The sequence below is a fragment of the Rana temporaria genome, chromosome 3 (assembly GCF_905171775.1).
Source record: "Rana temporaria chromosome 3, aRanTem1.1, whole genome shotgun sequence".
Lineage (NCBI taxonomy): Eukaryota > Metazoa > Chordata > Amphibia > Anura > Ranidae > Rana > Rana temporaria.
This window is the reverse complement of record NC_053491.1, coordinates 19,746-39,444: the sequence shown is the minus strand read 5'-3', so window position 1 is coordinate 39,444 and position 19,699 is coordinate 19,746. Positions and strand designations below refer to the sequence as shown.

The following is a 19,699-nucleotide window of genomic DNA, read 5'->3' as shown; positions in this document are numbered from 1 at the left end:
TGCCCCCCCATACTCTCCCCTATGATAGGATAGATGGTCCCCCCCCATACTCTCCCCTATGGTAGGATAGATGCCCCCCCATACTCTCCCCTATGGTAGGATAGATGGTCCCCCCCCATACTCTCCCTTATGGTAGGATAGATTGTCCCCCCCCCCCATACTCTCCCTTATGGTAGGATAGATGGTCCCCCCCCATACTCTCCCCTATGGTAGGATAGATGCCCCCTCCCCCCCATACTCTCCCCTATGGTAGGATAGATGCCCCCCCAATACTCTCCCCTATGGTAGGATAGATGGGCCCCCCCCCCATACTCTCCCCTATGGTAGGATAGATGGTCCCCCCCCATACTCTCCCCTATGGTAGGATAGATGGCCCCCCCCCCATACTCTCCCTTATGGTAGGATAGATGGTCCCCCCCCATACTCCCCCCTATGGTAGTATAGATGGTCCCCCCCATACGCTCCCCTATGGTAGTATAGATGGTCCCCCCCATACGCTCCCCTATGGTAGTATAGATGGCCCCCCCCATACGCTCCCCTATGGTAGGATAGATGGCCCCCCCATACTCTCCCCTATGGTAGGATAGATGGTCCCCCCCATACTCTCCCCTATGGTAGGATAGATGGCCCCCCCTATGGTAGGATAGATGCCCCCCCCCATACTCTCCCCTATGGTAGGATAGATGGCCCCCCTATGGTAGGATAGATGGCCCCCCCTATGGTAGGATAGATGCCCCCTCCCCCCCATACTCCCCCTCTATGGTAGGATAGATGCTCCCTCCCCCCCCATACTCTCCCCTATGGTAGGATAGATGGCCCCCCTATGGTAGGATAGATGCCCCCCCCATACTCTCCCCTATGGTAGGATAGATGCCCCCCCTATACTCCCCCTCTATGGTAGGACAGATGGTCCCCCCCCCATACTCTCCCCTATGGTAGGATAGATGGCTCCCCCTGTGGTAGGATAGATGCCCCCCCCCCCATATTCTCTTTTGCTGTGTCACCATTCACCCTGTAACTGGTTCTAATAAACGGGTTCCAGTGACTACTTCAGAAACCAGATTGACATTGGGGTTGTCAGGGGAAGTGGAAAGGAGTGACAGGAAGCGGAACGGACAGAAGGATACAAGAGGGCCAACCTTAATTTTATTAGGAACATGCAATTTTGGGGTTTCCAGTTCAAAAAAGGCATCCACACCACAGAAGAAGAGGATGACGAAGACTATGGCAAAATCAGCCACCAGGGTGCGCAGCTGAGGAGAGAGGCAAGACAGGGGTCAGTTCCATGGACAAGGAGATCAATGTAGAGCCCACCCTCCCCCAGGACCTACCTTGGTGGGAAAGTAGCGGCTGAACTTGAACTTCTTCAGTGTCAGAGTCATGGAGTACGTTCCGAAGAAGAGGATGAAGGACATGAGCGCCAAATCCGGAACGTAACTGCAGGAGTTCCCCAGCAGGCTGCCGCCATATTTCAGACATTCCTTCGTACTCAGCTGGCTCCAGTCCAAGGCTGTATTATTCACGACATTGGACTTGGAGTTCATGTGGGGAAGATAGGAACCAGAATATCGTTAGCTCTAATCCAGAGGACCGTAACCTGAAGTCACATCTGGAGTCACACCTGAAGTCACATCTGTAGTCACATCTATAGTCACATCTGAAGTCACACCTGAAGTCACATCTGAAGTCACACCTGGAGTCACACCTGAAGTCACATCTCAAGGCTGTATTATTCACGACATTGGACTTGGAATTCATGTGGGGAAGATAGGAACCAGAATATCGTTAGCTCTAATCCAGAGGACCGTACCCTGAAGTCACATCTGTATTCACACCTGAAGTCACACCTGAAGTCACATCTGAAGTCACACCTGGAGTCACACCTGAAGTCACATCTCAAGGCTGTATTATTCACGACATTGGACTTGGAGTTCATGTGGGGAAGATAGGAACCAGAATATCGTTAGAACAGCTCGAATCCAGAGGACCGTAACCTGAAGTCACATCTGAAGTCACATCTGAAGTCACACCTGAAGTCCAGTCCAAGGCTGTATTATTCACGACATTGGACTTGGAGTTCATGTGGGGAAGATAGGAACCAGAATATCGTTAGAACAGCTCAAATCCAGAGGACTGTACCCTGAAGTCACATCTGAAGTAACACCTGAAGTCACATCTGAAGTCACACCTGAAGTCACACCTGAAGTCACATCTGAAGTCATATCTGTAGTCACATCTGTAGTCACACCTGTATTCACACCTGAAGTCACACCTGGAGTCACACCTGAAGTCACACCTGAAGTCACACCTGAAGTCACATCTGAAGTCATATCTGTAGTCACATCTGTAGTCACACCTGTATTCACACCTGAAGTCACACCTGAAGTCACACCTGAAGTCACACCTGGAGTCACATCTGAAGTCACATCTGAAGTCATACCTGAAGTCTCACCTGGAGTCACACCTAAAGTCACATCTGAAATCACACCTGAAGTCACCCCGGAAGTCACATCTGAAGTCACGCCTGAAGTCACATCTGAAGTCACACCTGAAGTCACATCTGAAGTCACATCTGAAGTCACATCTGAAGTCACACCTGAAGTCACACCTGGAGTCACATCTGAAGTCACATCTGTAGTCACACCTAAAGTCACATCTGTAGTCACATCTGAAGTCACACCTGAAGTCACTTCTGAAGTCACACCTGAAGTCACACCTGAAGTCACACCTGAAGTCACACCTGAAGTCACACCTGAAGTCACATCTATAGTCACATCTGTAGTCACACCTGTAGTCACACCTGAAGTCACACCTGAAGTCACATCTATAGTCACATCTGTAGTCACATCTGAAGTCACACCTGAAGTCACATCTGTATTCACACCTGTATTCACATCTGTAGTCACACCTAAAGTCACACCTGTATTCACACCTAAAGTCACACCTGTATTCACACCTAAAGTCACACCTGGAGTCACACCTGAAGTCACACCTGAAGTCACATCTGTATTCACACCTAAAGTCACACCTGAAGTCACACCTGTAGTCATGTCTGAAGTCACACCTGTAGTCACATCTGTAGTCCTATCTGTAGTCACACCTGAAGTCACACATGAAGTCACACCTGAAGTCACATCTGTAGTCACATCTGTAGTCACACCTGAAGTCACACCTGAAGTCACACCTGAAGTCACATCTGTAGTCACATCTGTAGTCACACCTAAAGTCACATCTGTAGTCACATCTGTGTTCACACCTAAAGTCACATCTGAAGTCACAGCTGAAGTCACACCTGAAGTCACATCTGAAGTCACGCCTGAAGTCACACCTGAAGTCACATCTGTAGTCACACCTGAAGTCACACCTGAAGTCACACCTGAAGTCACACCTGTAGTCACACCTGTAGTCACATCTGTAGTCACATCTGTAGTCATGTCTGAAGTCACACCTGTAGTCACATCAGAAGTCACATCTGATTTCACACCTGAAGTCACACCTGAAGTCACACCTGTAGTCACATCTGTAGTCACATCTGAAGTCACATCTGTAGTCACATCTGTAGTCACATCTGAAGTCACATCTGTAGTCACATCTGTAGTCACATCTGTAGTCACATCTGAAGTCACATCTGTAGTCACACCTGAAGTCACACCTGAACTCACACCCATAGTCACATCAGAAGTCACACCTGGAGTCACACCTGTAGTCACACCCGTAGTCACACCCGTAGTCACACCCGTAGTCACACCCGTAGTCACACCACCTGACGCCGTCAGCCCCAAGACCTTTGTCAGATCTGCTGATCATTACTTACCAAAGTTGTGTTAGTGATGTTTGGTGCAAATATGGCTGAAGAATTGAATAAAGTTGTGATGTTCCCTGGAAGAGAGAAGAGAGGAGATTGGACTTCATACAATTTCTTCATAGAAGACACGAGTGGGAATGGGTGGAGGACAATCATGTGATCTGACGTGTCCCTGGGGTGGGACTGTGAAGACAAATAAAGTTGTAATTCTCGGAGTCCATGAGAAAAAAGCTCCGGAGACACACTGAGCCGGCTATATGCGGGGCCCCGGGGTCCCTCCATACACAACATTCCAATGGGAAATCTATGGGGAACAACCAGCACTACATGGGGGGTGAAGCCAAATCTCCCCTCTGAGACCCCCAATGAAATGATCAATCGGGGTCACCAGATCCCAATGTCCAGGGAACAAATCTATGGAGGGAAAACAGATCCGAATAGGAGTCGTGTGTCTTCATTCCCCATAGATTCCCAATGGATCCCACCAGGGTCTCCACATGACTACAGAGGAGATTCAGGGGCTCCTATGGTGAGATTCGTGGATCTATGAGGGTCTCCACATGACTACAGAGGAGATTCAGGGGATCCTATGGTGAGATTCGTGGATCTATGAGGGTCTACACATGACTATGGTGGGATTCGGTGGATTATATGGTGGGATTCGGTGGATTCGATGGTGGGATTCGGTGGATCCTATGGTGGGATTCGGTGGATTCGATGGTGGGATTCAGTGGATCTATGAGGGTCTACACATGACTATGGTGGGATTCTGTGGATTTTATGGTGGGATTCAGTGGATTCTATGGTGAGATTCGCTGGACCCTATGGTGGGATTCGGTGGACCCTATGTTGGGATTCGGTGGATCCTATGGTGGGATTCGGTGGACCCTATGGTGGGATTCGGTGGACCCTATGGTGGGATTCGGTGCATTAGATGGTGGGATTCGGTGGATTCGATGGTGGGATTCGGTGGATCCTATGGTGGGATTCGGTGGACCCTATGGTGGGATTCGGTGGATTCGGAGGTGGGATTCGGTGGAGGGATTCGGTGGACCCTATGGTGGGATTCGGTGGATCCTATGGTGGGATTCGGTGGATTCGGTGGAGGGATTCGGTGGAGGGATTCGGTGGATTCGGTGGAGGGATTCGGTGGATCTATGAGGGTCTACACACAGAGGAGTCGCACACACACACACATTCCCCAGAGATACTTACAGATGAGGAGCAGCCAGAGAAGAGCGAAGCGGGGAATAAGGAGAGATGTGGCAGATATCAGTTACACGCGTTTTACAGAATCCACATTGACCAGAAAACGGACAATTATTTCCTTTGTGGTTTTCGGCCCCTCGGGTGACACAGTCCCCTCCCCCACCCATAGAGGCTTCCATGAAGGAGGAGTCACAGGTGGATGGATTAGTGATGGAGGTTGTGTCGTAGAAAAGGGGAGGAGATTACCGCCAGAGAGGGCGAGGAACGTAACAAACAATCGTTTCCTCCCCCTCCCTGTCCTACAATCCAGGGGAAGCCGTGGATGGATATCACCATATTCTGTGTGTCCAATGTCTGGACTCATCACCCCTTATAAATATGTGGTTGGAGTGTATGTTGGTGGGACGTGGTTGGGTATGTCGGTGGTTGGAGTGTATGTCGGTGGGACGTGGTTGGGTATGTGGGTGGGACGTGGTTGGGTATGTGGGTGGGACGTGGTTGGGTATGTCGGTGGGACGTGGTTGGGTATGTCGGTGGTTGGGTATGTCGGTGGGACGTGGTTGGGTATGTCGGTGGGACGTGGTTGGGTATGTCGGTGGGACGTGGTTGGGTATGTCGGTGGGACGTGGTTGGGTATGTCGGTGGGACGTGGTTGGGTATGTCGGTGGGACGTGGTTGGGTATGTCGGTGGGACGAGGTTGGGTATGTCGGTGGGACGTGGTTGGGTATGTCAGTGGGACGTGGTTGGGTATGTCGGTGGGACGTGGTTGGGTATGTCGGTGGGACGTGGTTGGGTATGTCGGTGGGACGTGGTTGGGTATGTCGGTGGGATGTGGTTGGGTATGTCGGTGGGATGTGGTTGGGTATGTTGGTGGGACGTGGTTGGGTATGTTGGTGGGACGTGGTTGGGTATGTCGGTGGGACGAGGTTGGGTATGTCGGTGGGACGTGGTTGGGTATGTCGGTGGGACGTGGTTGGGTATGTCGGTGGGACGTGGTTGGGTATGTCGGTGGGACGTGGTTGGGTATGTCGGTGGGACGTGGTTGGGTATGTCGGTGGGACGTGGTTGGGTATGTCGGTGGGACGAGGTTGGCTATGTCGGTGGGACGAGGTTGGCTATGTCGGTGAGACGTGGTTGGGTATGTCAGTGGGACGTGGTTGGGTATGTCGGTGGGACGTGGTTGGGTATGTCGGTGGGACGTGGTTGGGTATGTCGGTGGGACGTGGTTGGGTATGTCGGTGGGACGTGGTTGGGTATGTCGGTGGGACGTGGTTGGGTATGTCGGTGGGACGAGGTTGGGTATGTCGGTGGGACGTGGTTGGGTATGTCAGTGGGACGTGGTTGGGTATGTCGGTGGGACGTGGTTGGGTATGTCGGTGGGACGTGGTTGGGTATGTCGGTGGGACGTGGTTGGGTATGTCGGTGGGATGTGGTTGGGTATGTCGGTGGGATGTGGTTGGGTATGTTGGTGGGACGTGGTTGGGTATGTTGGTGGGACGTGGTTGGGTATGTCGGTGGGACGAGGTTGGGTATGTCGGTGGGACGTGGTTGGGTATGTCGGTGGGACGTGGTTGGGTATGTCGGTGGGACGTGGTTGGGTATGTCGGTGGGACGTGGTTGGGTATGTCGGTGGGACGTGGTTGGGTATGTTGGTGGGACGTGGTTGGGTATGTCGGTGGGACGAGGTTGGCTATGTCGGTGGGACGAGGTTGGCTATGTCGGTGAGACGTGGTTGGGTATGTCAGTGGGACGTGGTTGGGTATGTCGGTGGGATGTGGTTGGGTATGTCGGTGGGACGTGGTTGGGTATGTCGGTGGGACGTGGTTGGGTATGTCGGTGGGACGTGGTTGGGTATGTCGGTGGGACGTGGTTGGGTATGTCGGTGGGATGTGGTTGGGTATGTCGGTGGGACGTGGTTGGGTATGTCGGTGGGACGTGGTTGGGTATGTCGGTGGTTGGGTGTCGGTGGGATGTGGTTGGGTATGTCGGTGGGACGTGGTTTGGTGTCGGAGGGACGTGGTTGGGTATGTCGGTGGGACGTGGTTGGGTATGTCGGTGGGACGTGGTTGGGTATGTCGGTGGGATGTGGTTGGGTATGTCGGTGGGACGTGGTTGGGTATGTCGGTGGGATGTGGTTGGGTATGTCGGTGGTGTGTGGTTGGGTTAGTCGGTGGGACGTGGTTGGGTATGTCGGTGGTTGGGTGTCGGTGGGATGTGGTTGGGTATGTCGGTGGGACGTGGTTGGGTGTCGGAGGGACGTGGTTGGGTATGTCGGTGGGACGTGGTTGGGTATGTCGGTGGGACGTGGTTGGGTATGTCGGTGGGATGTGGTTGGGTATGTCGGTGGGACGTGGTTGGGTATGTCGGTGGGACGTGGTTGGGTATGTCGGTGGGACGTGGTGGGTTTGTCGGTGGGACGTGGTTGGGTATGTTGGTGGGACGTGGTTGGGTATGTCGGTGGGATGTGGTTGGGTATGTCGGTGGGACGTGGTTGGGTATGTCGGTGGGATGTGGTTGGGTATGTCGGTGGGACGTGGTTGGGTATGTCGGTGGGATGTGGTTGGGTGTCGGTGGGATGTGTTGGGTATGTCGGTGGTTGGGTGTCGGTGGGACGTGGTTGGGTATGTCGGTGGTTGGGTGTCGGTGGGATGTGGTTGGGTATGTCAGTGGGACGTGGTTGGGTATGTCGGTGGGACGTGGTTGGGTATGTCGGTGGGATGTGGTTGGGTATGTCGGTGGGACGTGGTTGGGTATGTCGGTGGGATGTGGTTGGGTATGTCGGTGGTGTGTGGTTGGGTTAGTCGGTGGGACGTGGTTGGGTATGTCGGTGGTTGGGTGTCGGTGGGATGTGGTTGGGTATGTCGGTGGGACGTGGTTGGGTGTCGGAGGGACGTGGTTGGGTATGTCGGTGGGACGTGGTTGGGTATGTCGGTGGGACGTGGTTGGGTATGTCGGTGGGATGTGGTTGGGTATGTCGGTGGGACGTGGTTGGGTATGTCGGTGGGACGTGGTTGGGTATGTCGGTGGGACGTGGTGGGTTTGTCGGTGGGACGTGGTTGGGTATGTTGGTGGGACGTGGTTGGGTATGTCGGTGGGATGTGGTTGGGTATGTCGGTGGGACGTGGTTGGGTATGTCGGTGGGATGTGGTTGGGTATGTCGGTGGGACGTGGTTGGGTATGTCGGTGGGATGTGGTTGGGTGTCGGTGGGATGTGTTGGGTATGTCGGTGGTTGGGTGTCGGTGGGACGTGGTTGGGTATGTCGGTGGTTGGGTGTCGGTGGGATGTGGTTGGGTATGTCGGTGGGACGTGGTTGGGTATGTCGGTGGGATGTGGTTGGGTATGTCGGTGGGATGTGGTTGGGTATGTCGGTGGGACGTGGTTGGGTATGTCGGTGGGACGTGGTTGAGTATGTCGGTGGGATGTGGTTGGGTATGTCGGTGGGACGTGGTTGGGTGTCGGAGGGACGTGGTTGGGTATGTCGGTGGGACGTGGTTGGGTATGTCGGTGGGATGTGGTTGGGTATGTCGGTGGGACGTGGTTGGGTGTCGGAGGGACGTGGTTGGGTATGTCGGTGGGACGTGGTTGGGTATGTCGGTGGGATGTGGTTGAGTATGTCGGTGGGACGTGGTTGAGTATGTCGGTGGGATGTGGTTGGGTATGTCGGTGGGACGTGGTTGGGTGTCGGAGGGACGTGGTTGGGTATGTCGGTGGGACGTGGTTGGGTATGTCGGTGGGATGTGGTTGGGTATGTCGGTGGGACGTGGTTGGGTATGTCGGTGGGACGTGGTTGGGTATGTCGGTGGGACGTGGTTGGGTATGTCGGTGGGACGTGGTTGGGTATGTCGGTGGGACGTGGTTGGGTATGTCGGTGGGATGTGGTTGGGTATGTCGGTGGGATGTGGTTGGGTATGTCGGTGGTTGGGTGTCGGTGGGATGTGGTTGGGTATGTCGGTGGGACGTGGTTGGGTGTCGGAGGGACGTGGTTGGGTATGTCGGTGGGACGTGGTTGGGTATGTCGGTGGGACGTGGTTGGGTATGTCGGTGGGACGTGGTTGGGTATGTCGGTGGGACGTGGTTAGGTATGTCGGTGGGACGTGGTTGGGTATGTCGGTGGGACGTGGTGGGTTTGTCGGTGGGACGTGGTTGGGTATGTTGGTGGGACGTGGTTGGGTATGTCGGTGGGATGTGGTTGGGTATGTCGGTGGGACGTGGTTGGGTATGTCGGTGGGATGTGGTTGGGTATGTCGGTGGGACGTGGTTGGGTATGTCGGTGGGATGTGGTTGGGTGTCGGTGGGATGTGGTTGGGTATGTCGGTGGTTGGGTATGTCGGTGGGACGTGGTTGGGTATGTCGGTGGTTGGGTATGTCGGTGGGACGTGGTTGGGTATGTCGGTGGGACGTGGTTGGGTGTCGGTGGGACGTGGTTGGGTATGTTGGTGGGACGTGGTTGGGTATGTCGGTGGGTCGTGGTTGGGTATGTCGGTGGTTGGGTATGTCGGTGGGACGTGGTTGGGTATGTCGGTGGGCCGTGGTTGGGTATGTGGGTGGGACGTGGTTGGGTATGTCGGTGGGTCGTGGTTGGGTATGTCGGTGGGACGTGGTTGGGTATGTCGGTGGGACGTGGTTGGGTATGTCGGTGGGACGTGGTTGGGTATGTCGGTGGGACGTGGTTGGGTATGTCGGTGGGACGTGGTTGGGTATGTCGGTGGGACGTGGTTGGGTATGTCGGTGGGACGTGGTTGGGTATGTCGGTGGGACGTGGTTGGGTATGTCGGTGGGATGTGGTTGGGTATGTCGGTGGGACGTGGTTGGGTATGTCGGTGGGACGTGGTTGGGTATGTCGGTGGGACGTGGTTGGGTATGTCGGTGGGACGTGGTTGGGTATGTCGGTGGGACGTGGTTGGGTATGTCGGTGGGACGTGGTTGGGTATGTCGGTGGGATGTGGTTGGGTATGTCGGTGGGACGTGGTTGGGTATGTCGGTGGTTGGGTGTCGGTGGGACGTGGTTGGGTATGTCGGTGGTTGGGTGTCGGTGGGATGTGGTTGGGTATGTCGGTGGGACGTGGTTGGGTATGTCGGTGGGACGTGGTTGAGTATGTCGGTGGGACGTGGTTGGGTATGTCGGTGGGACGTGGTTGGGTATGTCGGTGGGACGTGGTTGGGTATGTCGGTGGGACGTGGTTGGGTATGTCTGTGGGACGTGGTTGGGTATGTCGGTGGGACGTGGTTGGGTATGTCTGTGGGACGTGGTTGGGTATGTCGGTGGGACGTGGTTGGGTATGTCGGTGGGATGTGGTTGGGTATGTCGGTGGGACGTGGTTGGGTATGTCGGTGGTTGGGTGTCGGTGGGACGTGGTTGGGTATGTCGGTGGTTGGGTGTCGGTGGGATGTGGTTGGGTATGTCGGTGGGACGTGGTTGGGTATGTCGGTGGGACGTGGTTGAGTATGTCGGTGGGACGTGGTTGGGTATGTCGGTGGGACGTGGTTGGGTATGTCGGTGGGACGTGGTTGGGTATGTCGGTGGGATGTGGTTGGGTATGTCGGTGGGACGTGGTTGGGTATGTCGGTGGGACGTGGTTGGGTATGTCGGTGGTTGGGTATGTCGGTGGGACGTGGTTGGGTATGTCGGTGGGACGTGGTTGGGTATGTCGGTGGGACGTGGTTGGGTATGTCGGTGGGACGTGGTTGGGTATGTCGGTGGGACGTGGTTGGGTATGTCGGTGGGACGTGGTTGGGTATGTCGGTGGGACGTGGTTGGGTATGTCGGTGGGACGTGGTTGAGTATGTCGGTGGGACGTGGTTGAGTATGTCGGTGGGATGTGGTTGGGTATGTCGGTGGGATGTGGTTGGGTATGTCGGTGGGACGTGGTTGGGTATGTCGGTGGGACGTGGTTGGGTATGTCGGTGGGATGTGGTTGGGTATGTCGGTGGGACGTGGTTGGGTATGTCGGTGGGACGTGGTTGGGTATGTCGGTGGGCCGTGGTTGGGTATGTCGGTGGGTCGTGGTTGGGTATGTCGGTGGGACGTGGTTGGGTATGTCGGTGGGACGTGGTTGGGTATGTCGGTGGGACGTGGTTGGGTATGTCGGTGGGACGTGGTTGGGTATGTCGGTGGGACGTGGTTGGGTATGTCGGTGGGACGTGGTTGGGTATGTCGGTGGGACGTGGTTGGGTATGTCGGTGGGATGTGGTTGGGTATGTCGGTGGGACGTGGTTGGGTATGTCGGTGGGATGTGGTTGGGTGTCGGTGGGATGTGGTTGGGTATGTCGGTGGTTGGGTATGTCGGTGGGACGTGGTTGGGTATGTCGGTGGTTGGGTATGTCGGTGGGACGTGGTTGGGTATGTCGGTGGGACGTGGTTGGGTATGTCGGTGGGACGTGGTTGGGTATGTTGGTGGGACGTGGTTGGGTATGTCGGTGGGACTCGGTTGGGTATGTCGGTGGGACGTGGTTGGGTATGTCGGTGGGATGTGGTTGGGTATGTTGGTGGGACGTGGTTGGGTATGTCGGTGGGACGTGGTTGGGTATGTCGGTGGGATGTGGTTGGGTATGTCGGTGGGACGTGGTTGGGTATGTCGGTGGGATGTGGTTGGGTATGTCGGTGGGATGTGGTTGGGTATGTCGGTGGGACGTGGTTGGGTGTCGGTGGGACGTGGTTGGGTATGTTGGTGGGACGTGGTTGGGTATGTGGGTGGGACGTGGTTGGGTATGTCGGTGGGACGTGGTTGAGTATGTCGGTGGGACGTGGTTGGGTATGTCCGTGGGACATGGTTGGATATGTCGGTGGTTGGGTATGTTGGTGGGACGTGGTTGGGTATGTCGGTGGGACGTGGTTGGGTATGTCGGTGGGACGTGGTTGGGTATGTCGGTGGGACGTGGTTGGGTATGTCGGTGGGACGTGGTTGGGTATGTCGGTGGGACGTGGTTGGGTATGTCGGTGGGATGTGGTTGGCTATGTCGGTGGGACGTGGTTGGGTATGTCGGTGGGATGTGGTTGGGTATGTCGGTGGGATGTGGTTGGGTATGTCGGTGGGACGTGGTTGGGTATGTCGGTGGGATGTGGTTGGGTGTCGGTGGGATGTGGTTGGGTATGTCGGTGGTTGGGTATGTCGGTGGGACGTGGTTGGGTATGTCGGTGGTTGGGTATGTCGGTGGGACGTGGTTGGGTATGTCGGTGGGACGTGGTTGGGTGTCGGTGGGACGTGGTTGGGTATGTCGGTGGGACGTGGTTGGGTATGTCGGTGGGATGTGGTTGGGTATGTCGGTGGGACGTGGTTGGGTATGTCGGTGGGATGTGGTTGGGTATGTCGGTGGGACGTGGTTGGGTATGTCGGTGGTTGGGTGTCGGTGGGATGTGGTTGGGTATGTCGGTGGGATGTGGTTGGGTGTCGGAGGGACGTGGTTGGGTATGTCGGTGGGACGTGGTTGGGTATGTCGGTGGGACGTGGTTGGGTGTCGGAGGGACGTGGTTGGGTATGTCGGTGGGACGTGGTTGGGTATGTCGGTGGGACGTGGTTGAGTATGTCGGTGGGACGTGGTTGGGTATGTCGGTGGTTGGGTATGTCGGTGGGATGTGGTTGGGTATGTCGGTGGGACGTGGTTGGGTGTCGGAGGGACGTGGTTGGGTATGTCGGTGGGACGTGGTTGGGTATGTCGGTGGGATGTGGTTGGGTATGTCAGTGGGACGTGGTTGGGTATGTCGGTGGGATGTGGTTGGGTATGTCGGTGGGATGTGGTTGGGTATGTCGGTGGGACGTGGTTGGGTATGTCGGTGGGATGTGGTTGGGTATGTCGGTGGGACGTGGTTGGGTATGTCGGTGGTTGGGTGTCGGTGGGATGTGGTTGGGTATGTCGGTGGGATGTGGTTGGGTGTCGGAGGGACGTGGTTGGGTATGTCGGTGGGACGTGGTTGGGTATGTCGGTGGGACGTGGTTGGGTGTCGGAGGGACGTGGTTGGGTATGTCGGTGGGACGTGGTTGGGTATGTCGGTGGGACGTGGTTGAGTATGTCGGTGGGACGTGGTTGGGTATGTCGGTGGTTGGGTATGTCGGTGGGATGTGGTTGGGTATGTCGGTGGGACGTGGTTGGGTGTCGGAGGGACGTGGTTGGGTATGTCGGTGGGACGTGGTTGGGTATGTCGGTGGGACGTGGTTGGGTATGTCGGTGGGATGTGGTTGGGTATGTCGGTGGGACGTGGTTGGGTATGTCGGTGGGATGTGGTTGGGTGTCGGTGGGATGTGGTTGGGTATGTCGGTGGTTGGGTATGTCGGTGGGACGTGGTTGGGTATGTCGGTGGGACGTGGTTGGGTGTCGGTGGGACGTGGTTGGGTATGTCGGAGGGACGTGGTTGGGTATGTCGGTGGGACGTGGTTGGGTATGTGGGTGGGACGTGGTTGGGTATGTCGTTGGGACGTGGTTGGGTATGTCGTTGGGACGTGGTTGGGTATGTCGGTGGGACGTGGTTGGGTATGTCGGTGGGACGTGGTTGGGTATGTCGGAGGGACGTGGTTGGGTATGTCGGTGGGACGTGGTTGGGTATGTCGGTGGGACGTGGTTGGGTATGTCGGAGGGACGTGGTTGGGTATGTCGGTGGGACGTGGTTGGGTATGTCGGTGGGCCGTGGTTGGGACACAGAGAGAGGAAATGTTCCGATAAGGACCAGACGGGGGTTCTAACCCCGCACCACCCACATGTGTCTGAGAGAAGAGCCAATCAGATTCTTCACAGACAGTTCATCTTTCAGAAACCTTCATAGGCCCCGGGACCACGTTCTATAGAATGAACTGTGTGTCCCCAGCAGCCAATGGGATGCCGGCTTTTATGGAAGGGCTGATTGGCTGTTGTGGATCCCCGAGCCTCGTGATTGGATGTGGTGTTCTGTGGGCGGGAGGAAGCACTGACCTGGGTCCGGGGCCACGCACTCGCAGCGGTAGGTGGTGACTTGGTCGGGCTTGAAGTCGGAGTTGATCGGATAATACTTGAAGGAGCCGATCATCTTCTTTATGGCGTCATAGATGAAGATGAAGCTGATGAGGGTGGAGAATCCTTCCTCGGTGAAACGCGTAATGTACTTGATGATGAAGCTGGCGTCCGTGGCGACCAGCAGGAGGCACTGCAGGGCGGAGTGCAGGCCGATCCACAGGCGGAACTCCATGTAGTCTATGTCATTGCTCCTACAGGGGGAGGGAAAAAGTATTCACACCCCTCTATACACAGGAAAAAGTATTCACACCCCTCTATAGACAGGAAAAAGTATTCATACCCCTCTATACACAGGAAAAAGTATTCACACCCCTCTATAGACAGAGACAGGAAAAAGTATTCACACCCCTCTATACACAGGAAAAAGTATTCACACCCCTCTATACACAGGAAAAAGTATTCATACCCCTCTATACACAGGAAAAAGTATTCATACCCCTCTATACACAGGGGAAGGAAAAAGTATTCATACCCCTCTATACACAGGAAAAAGTATTCACACCCCTCTATACACAGGAAAAAGTATTCATACCCCTCTATAGACAGGGGGAGGGAAAAAGTATTCATACCCCTCTATACACAGGAAAAAGTATTCACACCCCTCTATACACAGGAAAAAGTATTCACACCCCTCTATACACAGAGACAGGAAAAAGTATTCACACCCCTCTATACACAGGAAAAAGTATTCACACCCCTCTATACACAGGAAAAAGTATTCATACCCCTCTATACACAGGAAAAAGTATTCATACCCCTCTATACACAGGGGAAGGAAAAAGTATTCATACCCCTCTATACACAGGAAAAAGTATTCACACCCCTCTATACACAGGAAAAAGTATTCATACCCCTCTATAGACAGGGGGAGGGAAAAAGTATTCATACCCCTCTATACACAGGAAAAAGTATTCACACCCCTCTATACACAGGAAAAAGTATTCACACCCCTCTATACACAGAGACAGGAAAAAGTATTCACACCCCTCTATACACAGAGACAGGAAAAAGTATTCACACCCCTCTATACACAGGAAAAAGTATTCATACCCCTCTATAGACAGGGGGAGGGAAAAAGTATTCACACCCCTCTATAGACAGAGACAGGAAAAAGTATTCACACCCCTCTATAGACAGAGACAGGAAAAAGTATTCACACCCCTCTATAGACAGGAAAAAGTATTCATACCCCTCTATACACAGAGACAGGAAAAAGTATTCACACCCCTCTCTACACAGAGACAGGAAAAAGTATTCATACCCCTCTATAGACAGAGACAGGAAAAAGTATTCATACCCCTCTATATACAGAGACAGGAAAAAGTATTCATACCCCTCTATACACAGAGACAGGAAAAAGTATTCATACCCCTCTATATACAGAGACAGGAAAAAGTATTCACACCCCTCTATACACAGGAAAAAGTATTCATACCCCTCTATAGACAGGGGGAGGGAAAAAGTATTCATATCCCTCTATACACAGGGGGAGGGGAAAGTATTCATACCCCTCTATACACAGGAAAAAGTATTCATACCCCTCTATATACAGAGACAGGAAAAAGTATTCACACCCCTCATACACAGAGACAGGAAAAAGTATTCATACCCCTCTATATACAGGGGGAGGGAAAAAGTATTCATACCCCTCTATAGACAGGGGGAGGGGAAAAGTATTCATACCCCTCTATACACAGGGGGAGGAAAAAGTATTCATACCCCTCTATACACAGGGACAGGAAAAAGTATTCACACCCCTCTATACACAGAGACAGGAAAAAGTATTCACACCCCTCTATAGACAGAGACAGGAAAAAGTATTCATACCCCTCTATATACAGAGACAGGAAAAAGTATTCACACCTCTCTATAGACAGGAAAAAGTATTCATACCCCTCTATATACAGGAAAAAGTATTCATACCCCTCTATATACAGAGACAGGAAAAAGTATTCACACCTCTCTATAGACAGGAAAAAGTATTCATACCCCTCTATATACAGGAAAAAGTATTCATACCCCTCTATACACAGGAAAAAGTATTCATACCCCTCTATAGACAGAGGCAGGAAAAAGTATTCATACCCCTCTATACACAGAGACAGGAAAAAGTATTCATACCCCTCTATACACAGAGACAGGAAAAAGTATTCATACCCCTCTATACACAGAGACAGGAAAAAGTATTCATACCCCTCTATACACAGGAAAAAGTATTCATACCCCTCTATAGACAGAGACAGGAAAAAGTATTCACACCCCTCTATAGACAGGAAAAAGTATTCATACCCCTCTATAGACAGAGACAGAAAAAAGTATTCATACCCCTCTATATACAGAGTCTGGAAAAAGTATTCACACCCCTCTATATACAGGAAAAAGTATTCACACCCCTCATACACAGAGACAGGAAAAAGTATTCATACCCCTCTATATACAGAGACAGGAAAAAGTATTCATACCCCTCTATAGACAGGAAAAAGTATTCATACCCCTCTATATACAGAGACAGGAAAAAGTATTCATACCCCTCTATAGACAGGAAAAAGTATTCATACCCCTCTATAGACAGAGACAGGAAAAAGTATTCATACCCCTCTATACACAGGAAAAAGTATTCACACCCCTCTATAGACAGGAAAAAGTATTCATACCCCTCTATAGACAGAGACAGAAACAAGTATTCATACCCCTCTATATACAGAGCCTGGAAAAAGTATTCACACCCCTCTATATACAGAGACAGGAAAAAGTATTCACACCCCTCATACACAGAGACAGGAAAAAGTATTCATACCCCTCTATACACAGGAAAAAGTATTCATACCCCTCTATACACAGAGCCTGGAAAAAGTATTCACACCCCTCTATACACAGAGACAGGAAAAAGTATTCATACCCCTCTATATACAGAGACAGGAAAAAGTATTCACACCCCTCCATATCATTACTCCTACAGGGGGAGGGAAAAAGTATTCATACCCCTCTATAGACAGAGACAGAAAAAAGTATTCATACCCCTCTATAGACAGAGACAGGAAAAAGTATTCATACCCCTCTATAGACAGAGCCTGGAAAAAGTATTTATACCCCTTATAATTCCCCACATTTTCTCATGTTACAACCAAAAACGTAAATGTATTTTATTGGGATTTTATGTGAGAGACACAAAGTGTCACATAATTGGAAGGAAAATGATAAAAATAAATCTGTGAAAAGTCTGGGGGGGAGGGGCATTTGTATGGCGCCCCCTTTACTCTGATAACTAAAATCTAGAGGAACCAATCACCTTCAGAAGTCACCTTATTAGTAAATAGAGTCCCCCTGTGTGTCATGTAATCTCAGTATAAATACAGCTGTTCTGTGAAGCCCTCAGAGGTTTGTTAGAGAACCTTTGTGAACAAACAGCATCATGAAGGCCGAGGAACACACCAGACAGGTCAGAGCGGTGTTGTGCAGGGGAGGAGGAATGATCATTTATTGGGTGTGGTGTTGTGCGGGGGAGGAGGAATGATCATTTATTGGGCGCGGTGTTGTGCGGGGGAGGAGGAATGATCATTTATTGGGTGTGGTGTTGTGCGGGGGAGGAGGAATGATCATTTATTGGGCGCGGTGTTGTGCGGGGGAGGAGGAATCATCATTTATTGGGCGCGGTGTTGTGCGGGGGAGGGGAGGATTCCACTTACTTGCTGAAATCAAACAGAAGTTTCTCGAAGATGAGGATGGGGCCGGTGCTGCTCAAGATGATGAGAGGTTGTCCAGCAAACAAACAAAACACGGAACCCGTCATTGCTGTGCCCAGGAAGCTCTCCATCACCCCCTGCCGAGGCAAAACACATCATGTGACCAATACAGCATAAACTGGGGGAGGGGGGCAAAACACACATCACATGACCGGGGGGGCAAAACACACATCACATGACCGGGGGGGGAACACACATCACATGACCGGGGGGGGGAACACACATCACATGACCGGGGGCAAAACACACATCACATAACGGGGGGGGGGCAAAACACACATCACATGACCGGGGGGGGGGCTAAAACACACATCACATGACCGGGGGGGGGGAAACACACATCACATGACCGGGGGCAAAACACACATCACATGACCGGGGGCAAAACACACATCACATGACCGGGGGGGGCAAAACACACATCACATGACCGGGGGCAAAACACACATCACATGACCGGGGGGGGCAAAACACACATCACATGACCGGGGGGGGGGTGGGGGGCTAAAACACACATCACATGACCATGATCTGTTTGACTCTTAAGACTCTCCCCGCTCCCGCCGCCTCCAAACTTCTTGAATGTCTTGTCCACAATCACCACCTCACTGACAACCTTCTTCATTCCCAACATTCCACTGAACCCGCCCACAACATTCCACTGAACCCGCCCACAACATTCCACTGAACCCGCCCACAACATTCCACTGAACCCGCCCACAACATTCCACTGAACCCGCCCAACTAATACTCACCAACCAACTACTAACTGCTCCACTCTCTGACCTCTCTGCTGCCTTTGATACTGTTGGCCTCCGGCTGCTCCTCCTCTATAAACTCCCTCGGCCTCCGTGATTCTGATCTTTCCTGGTTCTCCTCTCACCTATCTCAGTGTCACAACTCCATCTCCTCCACTCCTCTTCCTGTTGGCCCCCCCCCCCCCCCAGGCTCCATCCTTGGGGCCCCTCCTACTCTAAACTCTATACCCCTTCCCTGGGCCAGTTGATAACCTCCCATGGTTTCCAATACCACTTCTATGCCGACGACACCCAGATCCATCTCTCCACTCCTCAACACACCCCCTCCATCTCCTCATCTCACCCCCTCCATCTCCTCACCTCCTCCTGCTCTCTACCTCCCTTGTTACTTCCTCCCATGTCATCTCCAGGACTTCTCCAGAGCCTCTCCCATCCTATGGAACTCCCTGCCCCGGTATGTCCGATCAGCTCCTACCCTGTCCACCTTTAGGAGATCCTTTAAAACTTACATATTCAGGGAAGACTACCCCTCCTTCACCTAAGACCTGTACCCGAGCCACCACCATCAGATTATCCCTTACAGTTATTACCTTTTGTTCCCCCTCCCTTTAGATTGTAAGCTCCATGAGCCGGGCCCTCCTATTCCTTCTGTATTGTAATTGTACTGTCCCACCTCTACATTGTAAAGCACTGTATAATAATAAATATGATTATGTTGGGTGGTGGTTGGGTGGATGAAGTTGATGTCTGACGTCATTGCGTTGGGTGGTGGTTGGGCGGATGAAGTTGATGTCTGACGTCATTGCGTTGGGTGATGGTTGGGCGGGTGAAGTTGATGTCTGACGTCATTGCGTTGGGTGGTGGTTGGGCGGGTGAAGTTGATGTCTGACGTCATTGCGTTGGGTGGTGGTTGGGCGGATGAAGTTGATGTTTGATGTCATTGCATTGGGTGGTGGTTGGGCGGATGAAGTTGATGTCTGATGTCATTGCGTTGGGTGGTGGTTGGGCGGATGAAGTTGATGTCTGATGTCATTGCTTTGGGTGGTGTTTGGGCGGATGAAGTTGATGTCTGACATCATTGCGTTGGGTGGTGGTTGGGCGGTCGTATTGGTGAAGTCGATGTCTGACGTCATTGCGTTGGGTGGTGGTTGGGCGGATGAAGTTGATGTCTGACGTCATTGCGTTGGGTGGTGGTTGGGC

The 19,699-nt window shown here is 52.9% G+C and overlaps 1 protein-coding gene across 1 annotated transcript in view; it reads right to left on the bottom strand.

Annotated features, from left to right (window-relative positions):
* The window catches only part of LOC120930248 (electrogenic sodium bicarbonate cotransporter 4-like), a gene marked incomplete at its 5' end in the record, with an annotated part of 90,857 nt that overhangs the window by 52,740 nt on the left and 18,418 nt on the right, over positions 1-19,699 (bottom strand). The window contains 4 exons of the mRNA XM_040341472.1: positions 1,332-1,532; positions 3,815-3,849; positions 13,918-14,189; positions 17,685-17,818. Coding sequence (XP_040197406.1) covers positions 1,332-1,532; positions 3,815-3,849; positions 13,918-14,189; positions 17,685-17,818 — 642 coding nt within the window. The remainder of the gene's footprint in view (positions 1-1,331; positions 1,533-3,814; positions 3,850-13,917; positions 14,190-17,684; positions 17,819-19,699) is intronic.